The sequence below is a fragment of the Brachyhypopomus gauderio genome, chromosome 18, assembly GCF_052324685.1.
Source record: "Brachyhypopomus gauderio isolate BG-103 chromosome 18, BGAUD_0.2, whole genome shotgun sequence".
In the NCBI taxonomy this organism is placed as follows: domain Eukaryota; kingdom Metazoa; phylum Chordata; class Actinopteri; order Gymnotiformes; family Hypopomidae; genus Brachyhypopomus; species Brachyhypopomus gauderio.
This window is the reverse complement of record NC_135228.1, coordinates 13076459-13098163: the sequence shown is the minus strand read 5'-3', so window position 1 is coordinate 13098163 and position 21705 is coordinate 13076459. Positions and strand designations below refer to the sequence as shown.

General features: G+C 42.8%; 2 protein-coding genes across 7 annotated transcripts in view; both read right to left on the bottom strand.

The window, feature by feature from the left end:
* Positions 1 to 7666, bottom strand: part of dbn1 (drebrin 1) — a 47740-nt gene extending 40074 nt beyond the window's left edge. For 2 of the 5 annotated variants that reach the window (XR_013122016.1, XM_076979334.1), the window contains exon 1: positions 7386 to 7666. Coding sequence is in view for 4 of the 5 variants with exons in the window: in XM_076979334.1 (XP_076835449.1) it covers positions 7386 to 7468 (83 nt within the window). In the remaining variant the exon portion in view is untranslated. The remainder of the gene's footprint in view (positions 1 to 7385) is intronic. The other 3 variants (XM_076979335.1, XM_076979336.1, XM_076979337.1) reach the window with 3 other exon arrangements.
* A 2692-nt stretch (positions 7667 to 10358) lies between these two features.
* On the bottom strand, positions 10359 to 19361 carry LOC143481971 (uncharacterized). 2 transcript variants are annotated; one of them, XM_076980208.1, is made up of 10 exons: positions 19244 to 19361; positions 16446 to 16706; positions 15194 to 15362; positions 14769 to 15005; positions 14364 to 14476; positions 14124 to 14271; positions 13924 to 13976; positions 13709 to 13806; positions 13450 to 13603; positions 10359 to 13111 (listed from the first exon to the last, which is right to left on the bottom strand). In XM_076980208.1, exons 1-10 carry the CDS (start codon positions 19262 to 19264, stop codon positions 11786 to 11788), a joined length of 2580 nt encoding a protein of 859 aa, XP_076836323.1. In that variant the 5' UTR covers positions 19265 to 19361; the 3' UTR covers positions 10359 to 11785. The 2 variants fall into 2 exon arrangements, with proteins under 2 accessions (XP_076836323.1, XP_076836322.1); XM_076980207.1 differs by lacking the exon at positions 19244 to 19361 and adding an exon at positions 18943 to 19029.
* Positions 19362 to 21705: the final 2344 nt, after the last annotated feature.

The following is a 21705-nucleotide window of genomic DNA, read 5'->3' as shown; positions in this document are numbered from 1 at the left end:
CCTGAAAGCGTGTGCAGAGGCACAAAGACTATGTAGAGGACTCTTACGTTGCTAGCATTAAAATGTAACGGGGTGGAATATTTAGGAAGTAGAAAGCAGCTTCCAAAATGCGCGTCTCATTTAATCTACAAAGTGACACACCCACACGAACATGTCCTTCAAGATTAATGGTTTCTTATGATGACTTTTGGATTCTAAATCCACTTCCCCTTCCCCTTTCTGAAAGCTTGGTGCTTTCAACCAACACCCACACTGAGTAAATCATTTCCCATAAATCCCTGAGCTTCATCCACCAATAGGAGTCTGGTTCTCGTCAACTGTATTGGAGGATATAAATACAAATTTTCAAAAGGGATTAGAACACATTTTTCCACAAGGATTTTATTGACTGACATGCCAACTAAGCTACTCTGGAACATTCTAGAGAGAGAGAGAGAGAGAAAAAAAAAAAAAAAAAACCACGGTCCCCTGAAAATGATTTCACAGATTTTCACATCCAGGACCCAGAGACATATTATTCACTCTTCCCATCTTCCATATCTTATAATATTTTGTAAAAACCAAATTATCCAAATACAGGGGCTTTGTGTTATTATTAAGACACCTTTACTTTTTGTAAAATCTCAATCATGCAAACCACCAAACAACAGGAAGAGTACCATTTTCAGCAAATAAACACCAGGGTAATTGCTGTGTTTAGTCCAGGCAGCATTCCAAAGCGCTCCAAGGGTTAAAACTGTAAATACACCCAGGAGGCGTCTGCACAAGTGATGCTGCAGCCGCCCAACTAACCGTGCAGAGTGAACATCACGGCAGCAGAACGGTGGAGCAGGAATGCTTGAATCATAATCAGTTACCCAAATGAAAGACAGACTTCTTCAAATGTGAACAGCATGGGTAATTTAATGATTATTATTTTTAGATTCGTCATTATGAGGCTCAGCTTAATGAGCACTGGTTATTTGTAGCTTATGGATGAACCGTGTTAGGATTGCTCTCTCAAGCATGAAAGGTAACTGAAAACATTAGCAAACATGCTTCTCCTCAAGTCTCCATTCTGCAGTAAATGTGCTCCAGGTATTCAATGTGAATCATTTGAATGCCAAAAGTGAACTGACGGTCTAAACGGAGGCATCAAAGCTCAGAGGCTCCCTTTACATTGTGTGTGAATATTATGTAGATGATAATGATGTTAAATGATCAAAATACTAACATAGCTATGCTCTGCCAAATTCAAAACGCACAAAGACATTGTGAAGACACTTATGTTTACAATTTGGCTAAAATATCCCACAAGGACAATCTGACCAGTGGAAGTATTTGAAGTAACAGTGGTGAGTGTGCGGTGTCCTTCCTTCCTTAACAGGACAATAGTCTAAGGATGAATGGAAAGGCCCTATGAACACACACACACACACACACACACACACACACACACACACACACACACACACACACACACACACACACACACACACACACACACACACACACACACACACACACACAAAGACCTGTCCGCGGAGGAGGACATTCATTCAAGTCAAGAACTGGCACCTGCAAGGAAATCAGCAAACCGATTTTAGCAAGAGTTTCCTGAAGCAGGACAGAAGGCTACGGGAGCCAGTAAACCCAGTAAACCCAGCCTGAATGATCCCAGTAGATCTGACATTCATCAAATATGGACTCCACTGCTGCCACTTGAGCCAAGAATGACTCGCCCCTTTATTCTCAAGGGTTTCGTCTGCTTATAGGCCTGCAAAACATTTTCTGACCCAAAGAGATATCCTTAGGTATATATGGAGCAGACTCTTAATATGACAAGCCCAAAGTATCTAGGCAACACAGGTTTTGTGACACTTATCACTAGCTAATCAGAAAACATAAAAGGATTTCACCTGCCACAAGCTGCTTTTTTTTTTTTATTCTCAAGTCTATAAGTGGAGTCATTATCATCCCAACATGGAAGCAGAAACACACGGCTTATCACTCCAGCCAGATGTAGGAAAACAGCCTAAATTACCACCAGAGTCACAACAGAAGAGAGGTGGTGAAGGAGGGTACTGCCAGACAGGCTGACCCATCCAGCCATGGGAAGCCTGCTAGGAATCCCACTGGAGAGGAATAACTCAGTGTGGCTCAGACCTCCCATAAACATTCCCTTAAAAAGGCTCATAAGATTTGGTAGTGCATCCAGAAGAGGGGATATAAAGGTGGGGTTTGTGAGGTGGAACACATTCTTTTATGTACAGGCACCATCAAATGGGTTCAGAGCCTGAACCCTTACCTGGAGACAAGCGACTGCCCACTACTCTTAGATTACGATGAAGCTGGTTTTATTTAGAGAAGTAAAATAACACTTTCAGTAACAGAACCGATCATAATCTATATATAAATGTATCTAATGAATCTGTATTTCAGCTGGAGGACTGACGTCTCTCACAAATGGTCAAAAGATTTACATTGAAGCACTAACTAAATGTACGTGTACCTGTTTTTAGCATTTGATGTTCTTTTGATCACGTGGTGTTCATTTGATGTACACAAATGCTAGCTAGCAGTTAGCCATTTGAGAGGAACACAATGATACAAAAGAAAATAATGCTGAAAGTAAGGTTGTTTGTCATTAACTACCGCAGACCATGGACCAGACTTTATGTCAATCAGAAGAAGAAAGAAAGAAAAGATGATAATCTGGACAGGGACGTTTGCAGGTTTGTTAGATTACTAATGCTTCTGCACCAGTGCATGACCAAGTCAATTTATTTTTAGCACCAATAAAAACAGTCCATGTTTTAAATAGCAAAAAATGTGTCAATTCAGCTTATGTGTAGCCTGTCACTGAAAGTCTATTTTAATTTAACATACTGAATAAGGTAAGTACTTTCAGATTATATAAACATGCATAATAAAAACAGACATAGAACAAACCTTTGAAAATATCAAGGACTAGATTTATTCATTATAACCTCTATGAACTTAGTTATAGAGTACTAAGTTTTTACTCAGTCACCAGGAATTGTAGTCTTAAATATGTATATAATAAAAAATAAATAAATACAGTTTTAAAAGCCTCTTTCAAATGTCTGCAACCAGCACACAATACCAAACTTCAATAACTAATTTCTCCCCACCACTAGAAGGTGAAATGCCACCTTCTGTCTGGCTGGATAAGTCATAATCCTGAGAGATCAGTCCCTGAATATTCCTCCCAACAGCGCGTGTTCTCAGCAGGTAGCAAAATATATAAGACAACAAAACATAACAGCGTTTAGAGTTCTTTGTCAAAATGCACTAAAATGTTGACGACACAAAAGACCGGCAGTGACTAACGAAGGTCTGTCAGCTTATGGATGCTCTTAGTATTGAAATCAGCACTCCGGTATTTTTAAACCATTGCTGGTGGACAGCATTAACGAGCCATTCTTCATCGCATCCCCGATCATCATCTTTCACCTAAGGTGATGCAGGACTTCAACAGTGAAAGGCAAGTACTGGCAGAAGCTTCCGGAAGAGCTCTCATTTCACTCAGCATCTTCCTCTATTAGGAGTCAGGTAGAGCAGTCTTAATTACACATGCAAGGGTTTGGTAAAAACAAAGGGAAAATTTATTTGATTATTAGCATCAGCTGCAGCAGGAATCCTGAAATCTGGATACATACTCTACTCAAGCCTTTTCACCAATCCTTTGTGGTCCAGATCTAACCTCAACTGGGAGGCCGACATGTTTATCCTGCACTAATGCCAGGGTTCAAGAGCCACGTCCCTTGGTAATTTCTATGTGATACAGACTTCAGGTAATACGGAGCAGACAGTCTTCATCAGCCATCTTCCACAGACGCCCTCGGTCCCATCAGAAGAGAGGCCAAAGGAACGAATACAAACACAGTGCAGCCTCGTGTCTGAGGAAGCATGGCACAGCAGTGACCCTCATGAGTTATGCCATGTCACATCTCCATTCTTCTCGTTGTACGTCATTACTGCACTTGCTGAGGGTTGATGGTTCTTTCCGCCAATCCCCAAGCAGTTGATCTGGATTTTGGTCATTGAAATTTTACGAGTGCACATTCCAAAGGAAAAGAAACATGACGTTTATATTCCTGTTTCATGATAGTCTAACAGCAGATAGTCAGTGGAAAAACTGCAGAAGGATGAATGGGATTAGGACAGTGACCTGATCCATGTTTTGCAGAGGATAAAGACGGTGAGGTAAGGGGTGGGGGAGGGGCAACTCCCCCAGGTGATTTCATGGCCTGGCCTTAATACAGAACTTTTCACAAAATGGTTACACTTAAGGGACTGGCACGACACTGGAGTTGAGAAATCCCTTTGCTCTCACAGCTCTCTTGGCAGTATCAAATGCAAACGAGAGAGATGTCTCCAGGGGCCTCTGTGCTGACTCCGAAATCTCTCTGTTTGCGTGCCACTCAGAAGACCAAGGCAAAAACTACAGAGGCTTCAGCCCATCTGCTTTCTAGCTCGGCTCCGCAGGAAGATATGATCCCTGTGTTCGGAGAAGGTGGTTATTGTGCAGGAGCCAAAGTACAAGTTATGCTCTTTTCAGTTTGTTAATTAAATAAATAAATAAATAAATGGTTCTTGGAAGTGTCTTTTTGCCCATTTTACTCACATTTCCTTTTTTGCACAAGAGAACCATAAACCACATTAAAACATGAAAATGTGCATAAACACACTCATAATGACCGTGTAAAACTGCTCATTATCAGGTTTTAAGCTATTGTTAAAGGATTTGTCAAATTGTCAAGGATCTTCGCTCTGTGGCCTGCCTTTAAAATCTAGAGGTTTACACAGAAATGGAAAGTGTTTTTACATCTTCATGACTTTGTCTTACTTGGCTCACTGATTAAGTGTGAAAGACCAGCAACATTCCTATTTTTTCTCTGCATGGTGTTATACAAGACATCCTGCACTGCACTGGCTGAAGATCACAAGATGTGTATCAGTCCAGTCAGTAGTTCATACTTTAGACATGAATTGGGTTGATAGAGCAACGATATGCTTTTATAAACAGTCCACACTCATATTCTGATCTCCATGCAGTCACATCAATAAAAGTACTGGTAAAAATATGAAGTATCTTTGTGATGTACAGAAACATTGCTGCTCTTCCTTGAGGTGTTGTTTATTCCACTTTCCAAGATAAAAAAACTGGGGTCAAAATAGGATATTCTCCACATAATCAAGAATTGTTTCTAGCCACCATAATGTAAGAGTCCAGAAATAAACAGAGTGTCTGGTTACCACTGATGGGACCACTCATTAGTTAACATCTATTATACCTGAAGTGGAAGTTTCAGCATAGCCTATTCACGGTTTTCTGTGCAGCACAGCTGTGTCTATTTCATGTCTATGATAACCTGACGTTCAATAAAACTGATCTTCTGTGCCACCATTATTTTAAAACACAACATGTCCTTTTATTTCTGAAGCTTGGGACGCATCAGATTGAAAAGTGATTAAATAGAGATATTCCTTTGAGACGTTAGCTTGGAAAATTCATATTGTCATCATAAGTCCCCATGACCACCTCCTCTTACTTAAGCTGGAGAAAACAACTGCATGGTCCGCTTACCTTCAAATAAAAGCTCATGGTGGTGATTACTGTACAGATGGTGGTCTGTGAGGTGACGTTAGCCCTGGGTGTTTTACAGTAGCTTGCATGGAGCTTGCTTGGTATTCAGGTTTCATGGCTGTGGAGTTACCGTGTGTGTGTGTGTGTTGCATACTACAGCAGTGAGCAGGATGGATGCCAGGCAGAAAGAAGGGAGGAAAGGAATAATCTCCGACAAGGACAGTCACACTCATCGAGGAGGTCAATTATGTGGATATAAAAGAACGCGTTGAGGCTCTCTTGCAGCCAGGATGAGCCCAGCAGGCGGGTGGTGTTGACATAGTCGCGCAGGGCTCCGAGGGAGACTGTGTGGGTTTGATACAGGTCAGACGCATTCTTTGGGCCTGAGTTCAAGGGGGATTTATATGAGGAGGACAGTTGTGTGCAGGGTCAGCTCAAACTCACGTCTTTATTCGCCATGCTTCGAGTATGAGTAATAGGGGCATGTCTGGGGCACTTTGCAATATCAGTGGAACTGGAATAGTAATCAAAGAAATAAGCAAACGTTGGAGCAGGGCTGGAATACACCATGGTGGAAAAAAAAATCACTCAGAGTGGTTAAAGATGCTCAAATATAACGTTATGGGTGGATAATATCTGGAGTTAAAGACCCTAGATGGTTCATGCAAAGCAGTCTAAAGGTTCATTACAAATCAAACCCATTGTATGACGTTGAAGTCTTGAAACGAGTAACAACTATTATTGAGAATCAGTTCTAACAAACGAATGCAGTGTGTACAGGTCCTATTAAATCTGGTGTAGAACTCGGAAATGATGGATACGGAATTCATGCTATAGCCTATAAACTAGGGCTAAATGCGACCAGTCTTTGTGTGGTCAACATCGGAGACAAAAGGTAGGCCAAAAAAACGCATTCAAAAGATACTGACCATGTGCTTAGGGCCTCTACATCTGCACCAAAACCCACAGGCCGCAATGAGTGTTTTACACAAAGAGAAACGAAACACGGCTGAACTGGCAGACGTGCGAGATACACGGGGTTCGTGGAGAAAAGGGGAAATGTGGAAACGCAGTAAATTCCGTTTATATCGGACTTGCGGCACAGGTGAAACGTACGGTAGCCCAAGTGAAACGCTCAGCATGAGGGAACTGGACCCACAGTACAGGGATGTCAGACTGACACCTCACGCCTCGCCCACCTCCGCCCCGTGACCGGGACACAAAACGGCGACGGGTTTCAGAGTCGTAAGTTTAAACGTTTAGGCGGATTTCTCAAATGTTCTGAATGTTTTAGGCGACCCGTCCAGAACAGGACCGACCAGTTACGGTCATGGTGGGGAAACTTACGCAGCTCTTCGGTGGCTGCCACGAATTGCAATCCGCAGTGGAAATGCTACACTACACCGAAATATATACAATACAAACCGAACGACTTGGAAGCACTCCGCGCATGTTTCTTGGTCTGATTTAACATGTAATTCGTACATTTTTCGTTGATTTGTTCATTTATTTTCGCCCTCAAATATTAGTCTAACGCAATCTCTTGTCCCAGATAAAGATTTTCTTCGAGAAACAGCCAAGCAATGGTGTTCGCACTTCTCCCAGCCCTCCTCCCCCCCGCTAGACTGACCCCCCAGGGATGCTGCATCCATTCCAGCAGCATGCACGCCCGTCTCCAGCATCACCACTTACACCCCCTCCTCTCCTCTCCTCTCATCTCCCCTCCTCTCCTCGCGGTGCCACTAAACGATTAAAACTGAGCCACAGTCATAATTGATGGAAATCATCTTACCAGTCGACGGCCGACGTCTCATCAATAACATCCTGATAAGCCGTTAGGAGGGCCAATCTGTTCTTGCTGAGATTCACAGCCATATCGCTGCCTCTGCAATCATCCAGACCCGTGTAGCACTGTGATGGGGAAAGAGGAGAGAGTCACTGCGCGCTGCTGGAGGGGGAGAAGATACTGTGGCTGGAACAAAGAAACGGTGCAGCTCCTCTCTCTCTCTCTCTCTCTCTCTCTCTCTCTCTCTCTCCGCGCGGCGGCCAGACAGGCCGCGTGGTCCTAGTGCCAAATGTTCGGCGGTCTACTAAAGCCCAAACTGCTGGGTCCTAGCGCTGGAACAGCAGCGGAAGCTTCGTCAGCAGAAACAGCAGCGGAGTCAAATAATTCGCCTGCACGCGCTGCATTCGTGGGATGTCTCGGTGATACAATAATTCCTCTATGACTTAAAGCATCGGGAATGAGCTCGGGAATTACCGCAGAATGCTGCATTAGGATTCCTGCTTCACTTTGGAAAGTGAAGAGAAATGATGGGAAATGGGGGCTAATTACAAAGGCCACACGTCCAAATCCGACAGGCCCCGTTTACAACCAAAATACTCTCCTCAATGTACACAAAAAGAAGGAACGTCTACACCTCCGAGGAGGCTATATATAGGCTAAGGGAGAGCAGTTCTGAGCTATGGAGAAAAATATTCTGAGGAAATTGCTGATTTAATCTACAATCCTGTGCCATTCCCCAAGGATACTCCAAGGCCTAAAATGAACATATACAGGCAAAAGGCAGAAACCTGTTTAATGTGGAAAAGTTGTGCTTTCTCAGTAACCGTGGTAACACACTCCTCCAAATTCTCAGTGATGGTTAAGACACAGGCATGTCACCATACTAGACAATGTGTGATTATCATTTAATCCGAAGTGACACAAAGGGTTTTTTATACAATGCACACGTTTCACTTCATGTCAAATACAATAACACAGCGTCCATACACAGTTATGTACAGAGCAGCAAACAGCAAACATACCCTTAGCTAGTTATTAATGCATCACCCTCTGGAAAAGAGGCCCCGCCCCCACATCACTGACCCACTATCCTACCCATGCACACACATCCTCCTTGCTGGCTGTCTCATCCAATTAGATTCTCTCTTCACCATGGATCAGCCCCTCCCCCTCTCCACTCCACTGCCATATAAGTAGGTTTACTTTAATTAATTCTTCTCTCCCATCCAGTCATTGCTGTGTCCTACTGCCTCCAAAGGTAGCAATTATATTCCGTGGCGATGAGGATTGTTCTCTGGGAAGACATCTGTCCGGCAGAAACAAGGCAGCCATCCAAAGGACGGTGTGCAATTGCTGTATTCACACCACACTCGGATACAACAGGGAGGATAAGGGGGAAGCATGAAGCAGTGTTCAGACTTCACGACTGCATTACATTCCTGCTCTGCCTGGAAGGACAAACACAGAACAGATTATTCTCACTGAAGAGAAGGTGTTGTGTGCTACACTTTATTATATAGATGAAATAATATTGTGAAGGAGTAGCGTTTTGAGAGACAACTGAGATCCATTCATTGACCTGTTTTGGCAGATAGAGTTTGGCAGCATAAATAGCTGGTCTGTGTATGATAAGATTGTGTTCTGTCAGTGTTTGACATTGCTCAGGCCTTGATCCTTTCCCCTTCCACTCTTCTGTACTGAAACCTACATTGGCTAATGATTAAAGGAAGGCTCATGTTCATACATCGAGTTTCAGCTCCAAGCTCAGTGTACCAGAAGCAGTCCAGCGCTGTGTAATTGCTACCAAACAAAAACATCCCTTTTCCTTCACAAAACACTAGTTCCACTCGTTAGAGTAAAAAGTCAATAGATCATAAGGCTCTAGGAGAGCTCGACGTACAGGTTGTGCACACACACACAAACACACACACCCTTATGACCAGGACACAAGCAGGCAGATGATCCGAGCAGGAACAAGCGAGTGCTGAGCAAGCCGGTGTAGGAACCTGGACTGGCGTTAAAACCCAGAAGAGCACGCGCTGTGAGAACGTCCCTGCATCAGAGCTCCCTCTGCACGCTTGCTACGCATGTGCCATGTGTGACAGTTGCCTCAGCCGTTCATCATCAGCATTTCAATATCTCAGAGCTCAGTGACGAGACGTACGAGAGACAATGCACATAGCAGATACATTAAAGCAGGACCAACATCCGTGTTGCTCCATGCTCATATGATCCATTCTGGCATCCAATTTCATCAACACAAATAAAAACAAACAAAAAAAAACACATGGCCAATATACATCTTTACATATAAATCTGGCCCTACTTTTTTATCCGTAGCTCTAACACAAAAGGTTTGATGGAAGGGAAATTCCAGATCAGTTTTCTTTGGCTGAGGTATAGTCATAGCTCGAATGTCACAATGTTGGTTTAGTGAGAGCTGGAATGTATTCATTTCCGTTGAAGTTTTCTTGTTTTTCCTGAGGTATCTCTGAGGGGGGTCAGCTCTGCCTGTTATGAGTCAAGGGGAAAGTTATGTAGGTGTTGTGTCTCTGGCATGACAGCTCTTCAAAACTGAATTGGTAAAATGTGACTAGCAGGAGGGTGGGGGGGGGCTTTTAGTGTGTAAAATGGTTAAACCGTTAGATCTGTTTCAGATGTTTAGTAGAATACCACAATAGAGAAATGCAGCAAATTGTCTGAACCAAATTCATTTAGTCAACAGTTCAGGCTTATGATGTCAGTAACGAGGAGCTGATCTTGACAACCATTTTAGAAAAGTTCTCCAAATCTGATGTGGATGGGGAAAATTATACATTCATTTCAAAATGGGGACAAGGAGGAGATTGCGTGCTGCAAAACAGCTTTTCCCCACCAAGTCGACATTCAAGCGTCTGAGAAAATGTCTCCCTCAAGTGACCAAACATGAGCATTGCAAATTTAAGATCAATCATTTCAACAAAACAAGCCAAGGACAGAAAAAAAAAAACTTTTATTATTATAAATATTCAGTGTTGTAGTGACACGGTCATACAATCCGGTTCATTTAAAACATTGTAAAAGATAATGGAGGGGAAAAAAATATCTAACATATCTTCGGTTACTGCCCACATCAAAATCACCACAGGCTTTTGTTTGGCTTCTTAAAGGAGTTACACCCTGGCAAATATTTTATCATTGTGGTTAAACAGCTATGAACACAGAATAATGAACTAGCCTGGAGATGAATGGAAGAAGACCTAAAGGACTATTCAAACTCATAGCCCCTGTGACTTTAGGGCATGAGCAGATTTACGTCTGGTAGTTACTCAAGTATGAAAATGCAGCAAAAATACATGTTCAGCTCTGCTGGATGCAGTACAATAATGGATTAATGCCAGATGCATTCTACAGTGATCGGAATAAAATCACAATGATCAGTGAACATATGCTGTAAACCAGTAATGGAGATTGAGAGAAAAAAGGTAACATGTGGAAAAAGATATTTGCAATCCATTTACAATCTCTCCATGTCCATTTCACTGTAAACATGTTCGTAAAGTTTATATTGAAGTGTAAATGGGAAAAACTTGTTGCCAGAATGGCTAAAAAAAATAAACAAAAGTTTTACAGAGTTAACATTAAATACAATGCCCTTTGAAAATGAACTAAGCTGTCAGTGATTAGAATCCTTAAAATTTAAGAACTTTAAACTTTGTTGGACAAAAAACAAAAGTTTTAAAATAAACAGCTACCTATATTTTCACACAAAATGCAGCCCAAAGAATGCAATGGTGTGCTTTAGTCGGGGTCTAAGGAGACGGATCAAGAGAAGAAAAACAAGAATATACAATGATTAAATTTCAATAAATCAATGGCATCTCAATACATGATACAAGAAAATAAAACAAATTATATGCCCTCAGAGTGACATAGCTGGCTTACAATATATAAAGCAATAACTATTCAGCATTAAATAGCATATTTGTACTATTAAAATATGACAGAAAAATACAGTAGACGTCCAATTCCTGTGGAACTAAGTTTTTTTAAGTTACTGAATGAACATCATATAACTGATTTAGAACTGATGCGTTTTCGGCAAAATGTAACAACACCTTGGACATCTCAAACGACAACCCAAATGTTCTCCATGACAAAGTCAATGATTTTTCCTGGCTGGGCCTGGAATGAATGCAATGTGTTCTGAATTAAGAAGCACTTTAAAATCAGAAAAATGACACACTTTAGAGTAGAAACCAATACAAGATGTACAGCAGTAGTGTTTTACAGATGCTGAGCAGATTACTAATACACCATAGACACAGCACTGCCCAACACAAATATGAAGAGTAGAAAGGAGTGTTGAAGTAGACAAGTGTTAGCAGTGAGAGGTTGTCAGGCAGGCATGCTTTCATGTCTGCAGTTCAACAGCTTTGTGATGGCTTAGATAAGTGGGAGCTGGAGAGTTCTTTGAGGGAGGGAACTTTATAGTACTGCGTTTTAGAATCCACATAAGGCGTGTGCTCAGAAAGGAGCTCTTCCTTAGGGAAAGGTTCTGGATTCTGAGGAACCTGTGACCACTTGGGTTCTGTTTTCCAAACAGGGGTCTCCACCATCTTGGCATCCACTGGGATCAATTCACCATCTTCTTGTTTCAGAGCACCGAGAGGAGAGGGGACAACACTGGTGGGGGAAACACTGTCTAAGGAGGCATCAGGGTTGACTTTAGAAGATAAAGCTCCAGCCTCAGGGCCGGTCGAGTCTAAGCTAGTCCTGTCTTGTGGAAGAGCCCTGACCCTGCACGGAGAACTCAGATCAGCCGGCTCTTCCTGGACTATTAGAAATCCGGAGGAAACTCCATTCTGCTTTCGAGGCAGGCGGAGATCCTCAGGTTCCATCTTCAGGTTCTTGGCCTGGGAACCTTCGAATTCCTCACACTGCACATCTCTGATGTCTGCTTCATCGGAGGACCTCTTGGTGGTGGCCTTCTTGCTCAGGTTGAGTGGGACAGCCTGCTCTGGAGAAGTGGAAATCGAGTGGCCATTGGGCTCATAGGTCTTGCTGAGGTCCTGAGCCAAAGCCTCCGATAGGCGCTTTCTGAAGGAATTCATGTGTGTTGTGCCCAGGCGTGTACGCATCAGCTGACGTAGCTGCAGGCTGCAATCGATGTCCAATGGAAGGATCTTGAGTGGAGGCAGTGCAGGTCTAGTAGTCCGGCCCTCTCTGCCTCCGGCCCAGGACGGATCCTCCAAGCTACACCCCGAGCACTGGTGCTGGAGGGTCTCTGGTGTCTCCGGGCTGCTGGCTTTGGTTTGACTGAGCACTGTTGGCTGGTGAGGGCCCAAAGGGTCTTGGGACACTGCATGCGAAATGCCCACTGAACTAAAGCCAAGACGAGCCCTGACAAAATCCAAAGGACACATGCCCTTGGTGGGGCTAAACCCTTCCAGGGAGGGGCCGACCTGAAGTTTAGATTGACCAGACAATGAAGGAACTAAAGATTCCTGCTCTGTTTTCATGTCTTCGTCCACGTTAGGCTTGTGCGGGACAGGAACAGTGGACGCTGGTGTCAGAGAAAGCCTTGGTTCCTGAAGGACATTCATGGCTTGCATCTCATCACTTCCCTGGTCAATGCTTGTTTTAGCGTGTAAAGGTGGTCTTCCAACTCTCCCCCTAGCCAGAGCTTTAGCACTCCGTTTGCCAGGAGGTCGCCCTCTTTTTCGTACAACTACGCCATCTGGTGGTGTTTCCTGGAGAAACAGAATGGAAAATTTATTTCTACCTTCCTTCAGTCCCACATCGTGGTGATAATCATATTAAGATGATTATCATCTTGAATTTCATCTTTCAGAAAACCTGAATTTCCATGAAGTTCTACTACAACTCGACCCTTCTTGCATCTTACAGTTGTTTGAGTCAAGTTGGCTATTTATGTTCATGACCATGTTGAAAAAAGCCAAAACGGTTCCTTCTTTCCATATGGTTTATTACAGTAATGACCTCTACACTTCAAAGGCGTTTCATCATATTTGCGTAATTTGAGTAAGAAGTATTGTGTTCTTCATCGTGGGTGGAGAGTGGTTGATACCTGATTAGCGACCCCATTCTTCTTCAGGGTGGTCTGGGCTCCTCGCCCACGCGCTGGCCTTCTGACGGACACCGCCGGAGCCACTGACACCGCCCTGGCCTTGCTCTCCTCCACATCCTCGCCCTTCATGTGCTGCTCGTACGGGAGCATCAGCCTGGGAATCATCCAACACAACAAAAACGTCGTCCGTTGCTGGAGAGTGATGTAGAGCATTTTGCAGCAGGATATTCACCATAGCCGTGTGTAATCGGAGACTCACTTTTCGTAATGCCTCCTGGTACAGGTGGCAGCGCTGGTACTGCCGGGGCTACCGCCTAGCTCATTATACACCGTCTTCCACAACCGCTGTGACGTCACCTTCAGACAAGACGCAGGCCGAGTGAGCTCTCAACAGCAGCATCAATTACCTCACTCCCATCACTTTATATTCCAATACAGCGGAGGTCATGCTTTAAATGTTCAATTCGAACTTACAGTCTCATAGCCGCCCAGCTTTTTGACAACCGAGTACATGAGGAAGAGATCAACTGTGAACAAACGAATAAACCATTTACAGATGGAATCGAGGGGAAAAAGGAGCATGAGTCATGGAGAAATGCTGAAGTCATGAAGAGATTTTCAGATCTCTAATTTCAATCTATTTTGGGAGTCGTTTACGGTGGGATGATACTCACTCTTCTTGAACCCCAGGTTTGGGACCTTGCTGATTGGGGACCCCCTGCGCTCCATGAAGATATAGAGCTGATCCAGGAACAGCTGCTCCTCAGGGTGGGGGAGCCAGTTCCCCTCCCACCTCACCTCAGCACCGCCCATCACATTTTCCTGCACCCAACCGTTCACATGCGCTCAGTCGCAATTTATTAACCGCTAACGGTCATTCATAACGAGAGAGAGAGAGAGAGAGAACGTGTTACCTTCATCTTCTCCCCCCACGACTCGGACCTGCTGAAGTGCTGTTGGTCACTGCCACTGCTCTCTCTAGCTCTTCTTTTTCGTGGTCGTCCCTTCAGGCTTAGAGAAGGGCATCCTGGGAAACACGAGGTAAGAGGCAATTTAAAACGCCCACCTTTAAAACAACAAAATGATTTTCTGAGAAACTGCAGAGTTCCCTGCTGTGATCGTTCTCATGCTAACTCTAAAATGAGAATGAATTACTATGCTCCATCTGAATGGGCAAAACGGATAAGATTTAGGACTACTGTGGTTATATGCTTTTGTACGTTACATCCAAAATGACTGGAAAACAGCTATTATACCAAAGAGTAAAAACTTGCTTCTGGAGCTCAGCCCAGCGCCAGCCCGTGTTATCAGTAACTCACCAAACTGAGATGTAAAGCTGGGGTTGCTGCTCAGGGTTGGATGGTTGAAGGTGTCCCTGCAATACAGCACACACATGTTGTGCAGGGCCATCTTTAGCCCCCCCAGGGCCAGCAGGTGAGGGTCGAGCAGGCCGGGGGAACCGCCCTGGTCCTGGAGGCGCCTCTGCAGGGAGCGGAAGCGGCAGTACTGCGGGTAACTCAGCACCTTGACCCTCTGCTGCACTGCCACGGAACCTTCTAGAGAAATACCAGGTGGGGGTGGAGTTTCAGTCTGGAGACTTTAGCAGGAACACCCAAGCAGTTATTCCTGATTTAGCATATTTTGGAAGTTTTTCCTCATTTGAGAACTGGCGGGGCTTCGGGTGTGATCACTACAGTGTGAAAGTGCATGCACGAGTGCGTATTTTAGAGGACGCATAACTCACCCTCTGTTTTTACTTCCTGCGTGTCTGTCGCATGTGTGGGAGTGTCAGGTATGTGGAGACCATTGGTCTTGAGACGGCTACATTTCCACTTGGGTGGTTCTGCACATGTCCAGTTTATTAGATCCTCCACTCGGACCACAATCTTTTTTGACACAGCCAAGACTTCATCCTTATACACAGACGCACGCAGACATACACAAACCAATGGTTCCTGAGTCATACATAGAAATAGCAATGTTCTACAGTGGCAACCTGACCGGTAGCTGCTAGAGTAGGGCAAACAAACTCTGCAAACGTTTACAAAGACTGCATCAGGTTCTCGTGGTTGATGGTTTTAATCTTTTCACAACCACCGAACAAAGGAACTGCCTCCCTACTCTTTGTGGCAACTTGTAACAATAGGCCACCAACACCAGGCAAAGACAATCCATCCAAACCACTGAAAAGCACAGTGAAAAGATGACCAACACTGGAATCTGCTGTTAAAATGGTTAGGATAAAAAATGGTTAGGAGATGACAAAAAGTCATCTCAAATCAGGAACCAATTCCATAGCGCTAGTGTTTGCATTAAATTTAATTCGCTTTAAAAAACCCAAAACACTGAAGGAAAAAAATCTGTGGCCAGATTACAAATACTATGACTAGCTTTGTCATGACTCAGCCCTAAATACTGATGGAACTGCTGTTCAGACAACTCTATTTTTCCAGTTTAAAAAAACTGGGAGCAGGTTTTTTTTTTTTTTTTAAGTCTAGATCTGCAATCTCATTTCACTGAATTATTAGACCCCTTAACACACTACAAAAGTTCTGACACAGTTAATGAGACCACCACACACTGACCATGCCAAGTCTCTAATAAACTACAAGCTGCATACAGAATATTTGCACTACAGTTTTCTGGGTCCTTGTATTTTCTCATCCCAGGTTTTCAAAGCTTATGTGATCATCAGAGCATGTCTATGATAATGTAGTGTAGTTTTTAAAGTTTTACACTACTATGATATTCAGATATGAAACCTGCTTTAGCCGCCTCCCCTAGCAACATGCAAATGAGCAGCATATTTGCACACATCATAGTGATTAATCTGGAAATTCTGATACAACAAGCAAGTTGTGGCAATTTGCTCGCAGGCAAGACTCCAAAACAAAATTTCATATCTTTCTCTCTGCAACCACAAGGAATGTCATACGCTGCACTAACTTAGTGCGTGACTAGATTTTAAAAATCTGCTACGTCTCCCACTCCATTACCTCTCCATGGTCCCTGGTCCTGCCCTTTGGAGTGTCCTCTGGTGGGAAATATAGTCTGGAGCTTGCCAGCAGGTGGCGCTGTCTCTGGTCCTCCCACAGCAGAGTGACTTCTGCAATGCACACCGGCTCCTCGGGGCCACAGCGCAAATAGTAGAACTCACCCAGTCTCCACACCTTAGCAGGGGCACTGGGCTCCGGCCTGTAGCACACGGCCCTGTAGAAGGCAAAGGCCCCTCGTAGGCAGCAAGGAGGCCCCAGCCACTGAGGAGGATAAAAGCACAATACACTTCAACCATTACCGACTTCATACACAGTAGACTACTAATAATGACCTGCTGTGAGGACAGCCATTGTTCAATAACAGTGATAAAAAGGAGCAGTTTTTATTGTCAGCTCTAGAATGTCTTCTTGAAATGAGCCATTTAGCATTTTAAGCAATTCTGAAATTGCTTTAAATGCTACTTAATAGTAATTTAGGAAGAAAAACCTACGTTTCACATTGTATATAATTGGTGTCGATGGGAGGCAGATGAAGAGCCAACATTGCTACAGAATTGGTGTGTGCCTTACTTTTACGAAAGAAGAAAAACAAAAAAAAAGTTTAAGAGGGAAACCTTTACATGTTACAAGACAGCTGGCATTCAGAGAACAATATGATGTATACAAGACTGAAACACATACAGCCAATCCTTCACATGATACAAATTAGCCATTTCTGCAATACCCATTACACATTTCTCAAAGCAGCGCGCCAGGACCGACAAAAGATGCCGAGCAGTTCTCTCCTCCCATCAGAGAAAAACGACTTTCAATGTGGCAATAGCATGTTCGAAATGGAGGCAAATTATACTGGAGTTCAAACATCTATAAACTACCAAGATTTCCTTGGTCGTCACTGGTAATGTTTCCATGGCCGAAAACACATTCCAATGCATTAAGCTACTTAGAAACAACCCTGCTAGGAAACATGCATAGGCCTACACGTTTTTTTTCTGAGAGGTAAAGTTATATGTGTGTGTGTGTGTGTGTGTGTGTGTGTGTGTGTATTATTTATATACAAATTATAAAAAATATAAATTAAATCTAAAAAATTTATATAAAAATTATATATACATATACACACATACACTGCCACATTGCCAGTATAAAGGTTTATGGTTATCAACTGCAAAATGCCATTTCACTTCTCAGTACAAAACACAAGCGTGTAAAATAAAATATGTTTAGATGAATATTTACTAGATATGACAAACACTTTCTAGGGAAGGGCTACAAAAGAAGCATTACCACAGCCGTTTAATTGCTAAACTGGACCCACTACACGACATCGCTGACATGTATTTTGTATGATTATCCACTATTAAAACCAAAGGATTAGACAACCGGCAGCCACCAACAGAGACCCACTTCAGCCTGTATCCTACGAGCCCCAAACTTCAACGTCGAGCACCTAGTGGTGGAAGTGAGTTGCAGTCTGCTGGGCTATGCTACAACCACAAAATACAAGTCTGCGCTCGATTCTTATGCACAGTCTATTTGAACTAGAAACACACCCAGGTAATATCAACGTAAGTTAAAACTTCGAGTTAAAAAAAAATAAATCAAACAGAGCCGTAGAGACATTTTAGTAGGAAACGAGATACACGTTATGTGACCTTGGAGCTTTTTTGCAGAAGCCAAATGTTTAGGCTACAGTTATTACTATGCAATATTGTTTGCCCTAAAATTGGGGGAAATGATACGAATGGCTGCGCCGACAAATGGTTACAGTGGAAAACAACTGGATATAAAACATCCAACAAGTACAGGCTCGTGATCTGTTTGGCTAATTGTATAGTGTCACATTCATTCAACGAGACTGACTTCCTATATTCAAAAGTAAGCGTTATATTCAAGTTCTTTGGTCTACTTACTTCCTAAACTGTAATTCTACGAGACGAAAATAACATCTATACATCAAAACTGGCACTCTCTCGCCTACTTTTCATTCTGTGCATGTGTTGTTACACGGTATATTCGCTAACGATAACAGCTAGTTCATGTTTACCCGACTGTAACTCCGTGAAGTAATAATGATTAAAATGAACCTAACAAAAATGAACAAAATACGCTTGATATTCGTAGTTTATAATAAACCAATTGCTCCGCCTAGTTCATCTGTCTGCAACAATATTTCCAAGCCTTTCATTATCACCACGTCATTTCAAAGTAAAATTCATATTTATTTTTTAGCTTTAGACGGTCGACTAACAGCGTCAGTTGGCATTTATGCAATAAGGAATCGTCCCAACCATCTTAATATCAACTCGAAGCCCACATAAGAAAAATAAAACAAATTCTGTTAAGCAAATGTGAAAATGTGGGGGTGGGGGTGGGGGTGGAAAGAGGACCTAGGTAGCCGACACGACACACAAAGAAATTAATCATTAACAAAAATATCGAAATATTGAAATTGAATTAAATTCAGCTCTTTTCGATACAACAGTACAATACGTACGTGAGATAAGGTATGTAAATTCATACGAAACGATACCAGTTTGCGTAACTTTGCTACAATCACATAAGTTTCGACTCGTTCAGATGACTCGAAAATTTCAAGTCTTGTTGGGTTGCCTTGATAGGATGAGAATCAAATCAAGTCTTTTAACAAAATCCAAAATATAGCGATACTGCATGCAAATTGAAATACAACAGATATTAAGACTGAAATTATTTGCTTTGGGGTACGTGAAATATTTGCACGCGTGATCGGCATAACTAGTTGATTTGAAATAATATAAAGTTGGAATTTGCATTACCTGTATCGTATTCTGCTCCATTGCCGTTCAACATTCCCTTATCCCCCTCTTGCTGCCCCCTATCAAGTTACACAGCCGGGTACTCACCGGCACACATGTAAATGCAACAGAGGAAAAGCTTGTGTTTTTTGTGAAAATAGGGCAGGATATAGGTGTGGCCAAGCTCGATTTTCCAAAGAACTTATAATAAGTTGATTTAATGTTTGGATCCAGTGCGTATCGAAGCCTTTAATAAAGAAAGTTTATTTAGAGAAAATAGAAAGAATTAATAAATAAAACTTTTTTTAAGTCTCATATTTTGAGATGAGATTTATTTTTTAATTTCATCAATAATTTAAAGAAAAAATCTTGTTTTAATTGTTTGTGGGAGAGCGTGTAAGACGGACAAAATCTGTATGTTTTAACTTCTCCCCTCACGTCGAGGAAGGGAGATTTTAATTGTTTTCGAATGCAGCGATGTTGTCAGTCACGTGACTGGGCACGTTAAGGGCCACATTGTGTCCCGTGTCCCTCGGAATTCAATATGTAAATGAAGAATAATGGCGCCTTCGCTTCTTAAACTCTAACTGAAAATGTCAGAGGCTTATAGGCGCTTTACTGACCAAACATCGATTCTGTTTCTGTTTTATGTTTGAAAAAATAATTTGTTCTATAGCTTATTATTTTCCAGCAGGGGGAGTGCTTGTCGTTTCTTAATTTCTTTTTTTTTTATAAATTTTAATAACAAGGAAACTGAGGAAATTTTAAAAAGTCGAAATTCATAATAGTGACAGGAAAACTATATGAAAATCATTTTAGCTAAAACATACAATAAGCAGCAATTATTGTTTTAATGATTTAGATTTTCTGATTCATTGAACCATATTAACGGGCAAGACCTCATGTGCTCTCAGGACAGCCTCGCATTTTTGTAGCATGGATTCCACATGGTGTTGGAAATATTCCATGGAGATTTTGGTCCACACTAACATGACTGCATCTCCTAAATGCTGCAGATTTATTAATTAGCTGCGCATTCTGGCTGCAAATCAACTTTCCTACCACAGGTGCCTTGTTTGACTCAGAGACGGTGACAGAGCAGGCCACTGTAGCCCTGATCACTGAGCATTAATGATCAGGAGCCAGTTTGAAGATGACTTGTGCTTTGTCATGTGGTGCTTTTTCATGCTGATCTTAGCAGCTACATAACTGGTAGCCATCTGAATGTCGTAGCAGAAACTAGCATACGTCAGACCAGGCAACAATTTTCCGATATTCAGTTGGTCGGTTCCAAAGGGCCTGTGCTCCATAGACCCATATTACTGGCCTTGAGTGATGGGTATGGAATCCACTTTGCTGCTTTGCTGTTGTAGCTCACCTACCTAAAGGTCTGACATGCAGTATGCTCTGATTCGCTTTTGTGTTCGTGTTTGTAAAGAGCTGATTTACCATGGCCTTCCTGTCAGCTCGTACCTGCCACTTTCCTATGACGTTACTCATCAACAAAGCGTTTCCACCCTCAGAACTGACACTGCACGCTTTTGTTTATGAACTATCCTGTGCAGTGATGTGTGCCCAGCAGACCAGCAGTTTCTGAAATATTCCAGCCAGCCTGTCTGGTACCAATAACCATGCCAAATATGCCCCATATGGATGTTTGCTTGGTGCTAACATTACCTGAAGTTCGGCACCCTGGTGTGCATGATTTGTAGCAGCACACACACCCCATATATGTGTGTGCGTGTGTGTGTGTGTATACACATCGGGCTGGACCCCCTTCGTGGTTAATCCTTCGTGACATAGATTCAACAAGATACTGGAAACATTCCTCAGAGACTCTGGTTCATATTGATCTGATAGCATCACACAGTTGCTGCAGATTTGTCGGCTGTACATCTATGATGCAAAAATCTCCCATTCCACCACATCCCAAAGGTGCTCTATTGGATTGAGATCTGGTGACTGTGGAGACCATTTGAGTACAGTGAACTCATTGTCGTGTTTAAGAAACCAGTCCAAGATGATTCGCGCTTTATGACATGGGGCGTTATTCTGCTGGAAGTAGCCATCAGAAGATCGTAAAGGAATGGACATGGTCAGCAACAATACTCAGGTTGGCTGTAGTTTTGACATGATGCTCAATTGGTACTTATGGGCCCAAAGTGTGCCAGACAAATATCCCCTACACCATTGCACCACCAGCCTGAACCATTGATACAAGGCAGGATGGATCCATGCTTTCATGTTGCTGTCGCCAAATTCTGACCTTACCATCCAAATGTCGCAGCAGAAATTGAGAATCATCAGACCAGGCAATGTTTTTCCAAACATCCATTGTCCAATTTTGGTGAGCCTGTGCAAATTGTAGCCTCAGTTTCCTGTTCTTAGCTGACAGGAGTGGCACCCAGTGTGGTCTTTTGCTGCTGTAGCCCATCCACCTCAAGGTTCGACGTGGTGTGCGTTCAGAGATGCTCTTCTGCCTG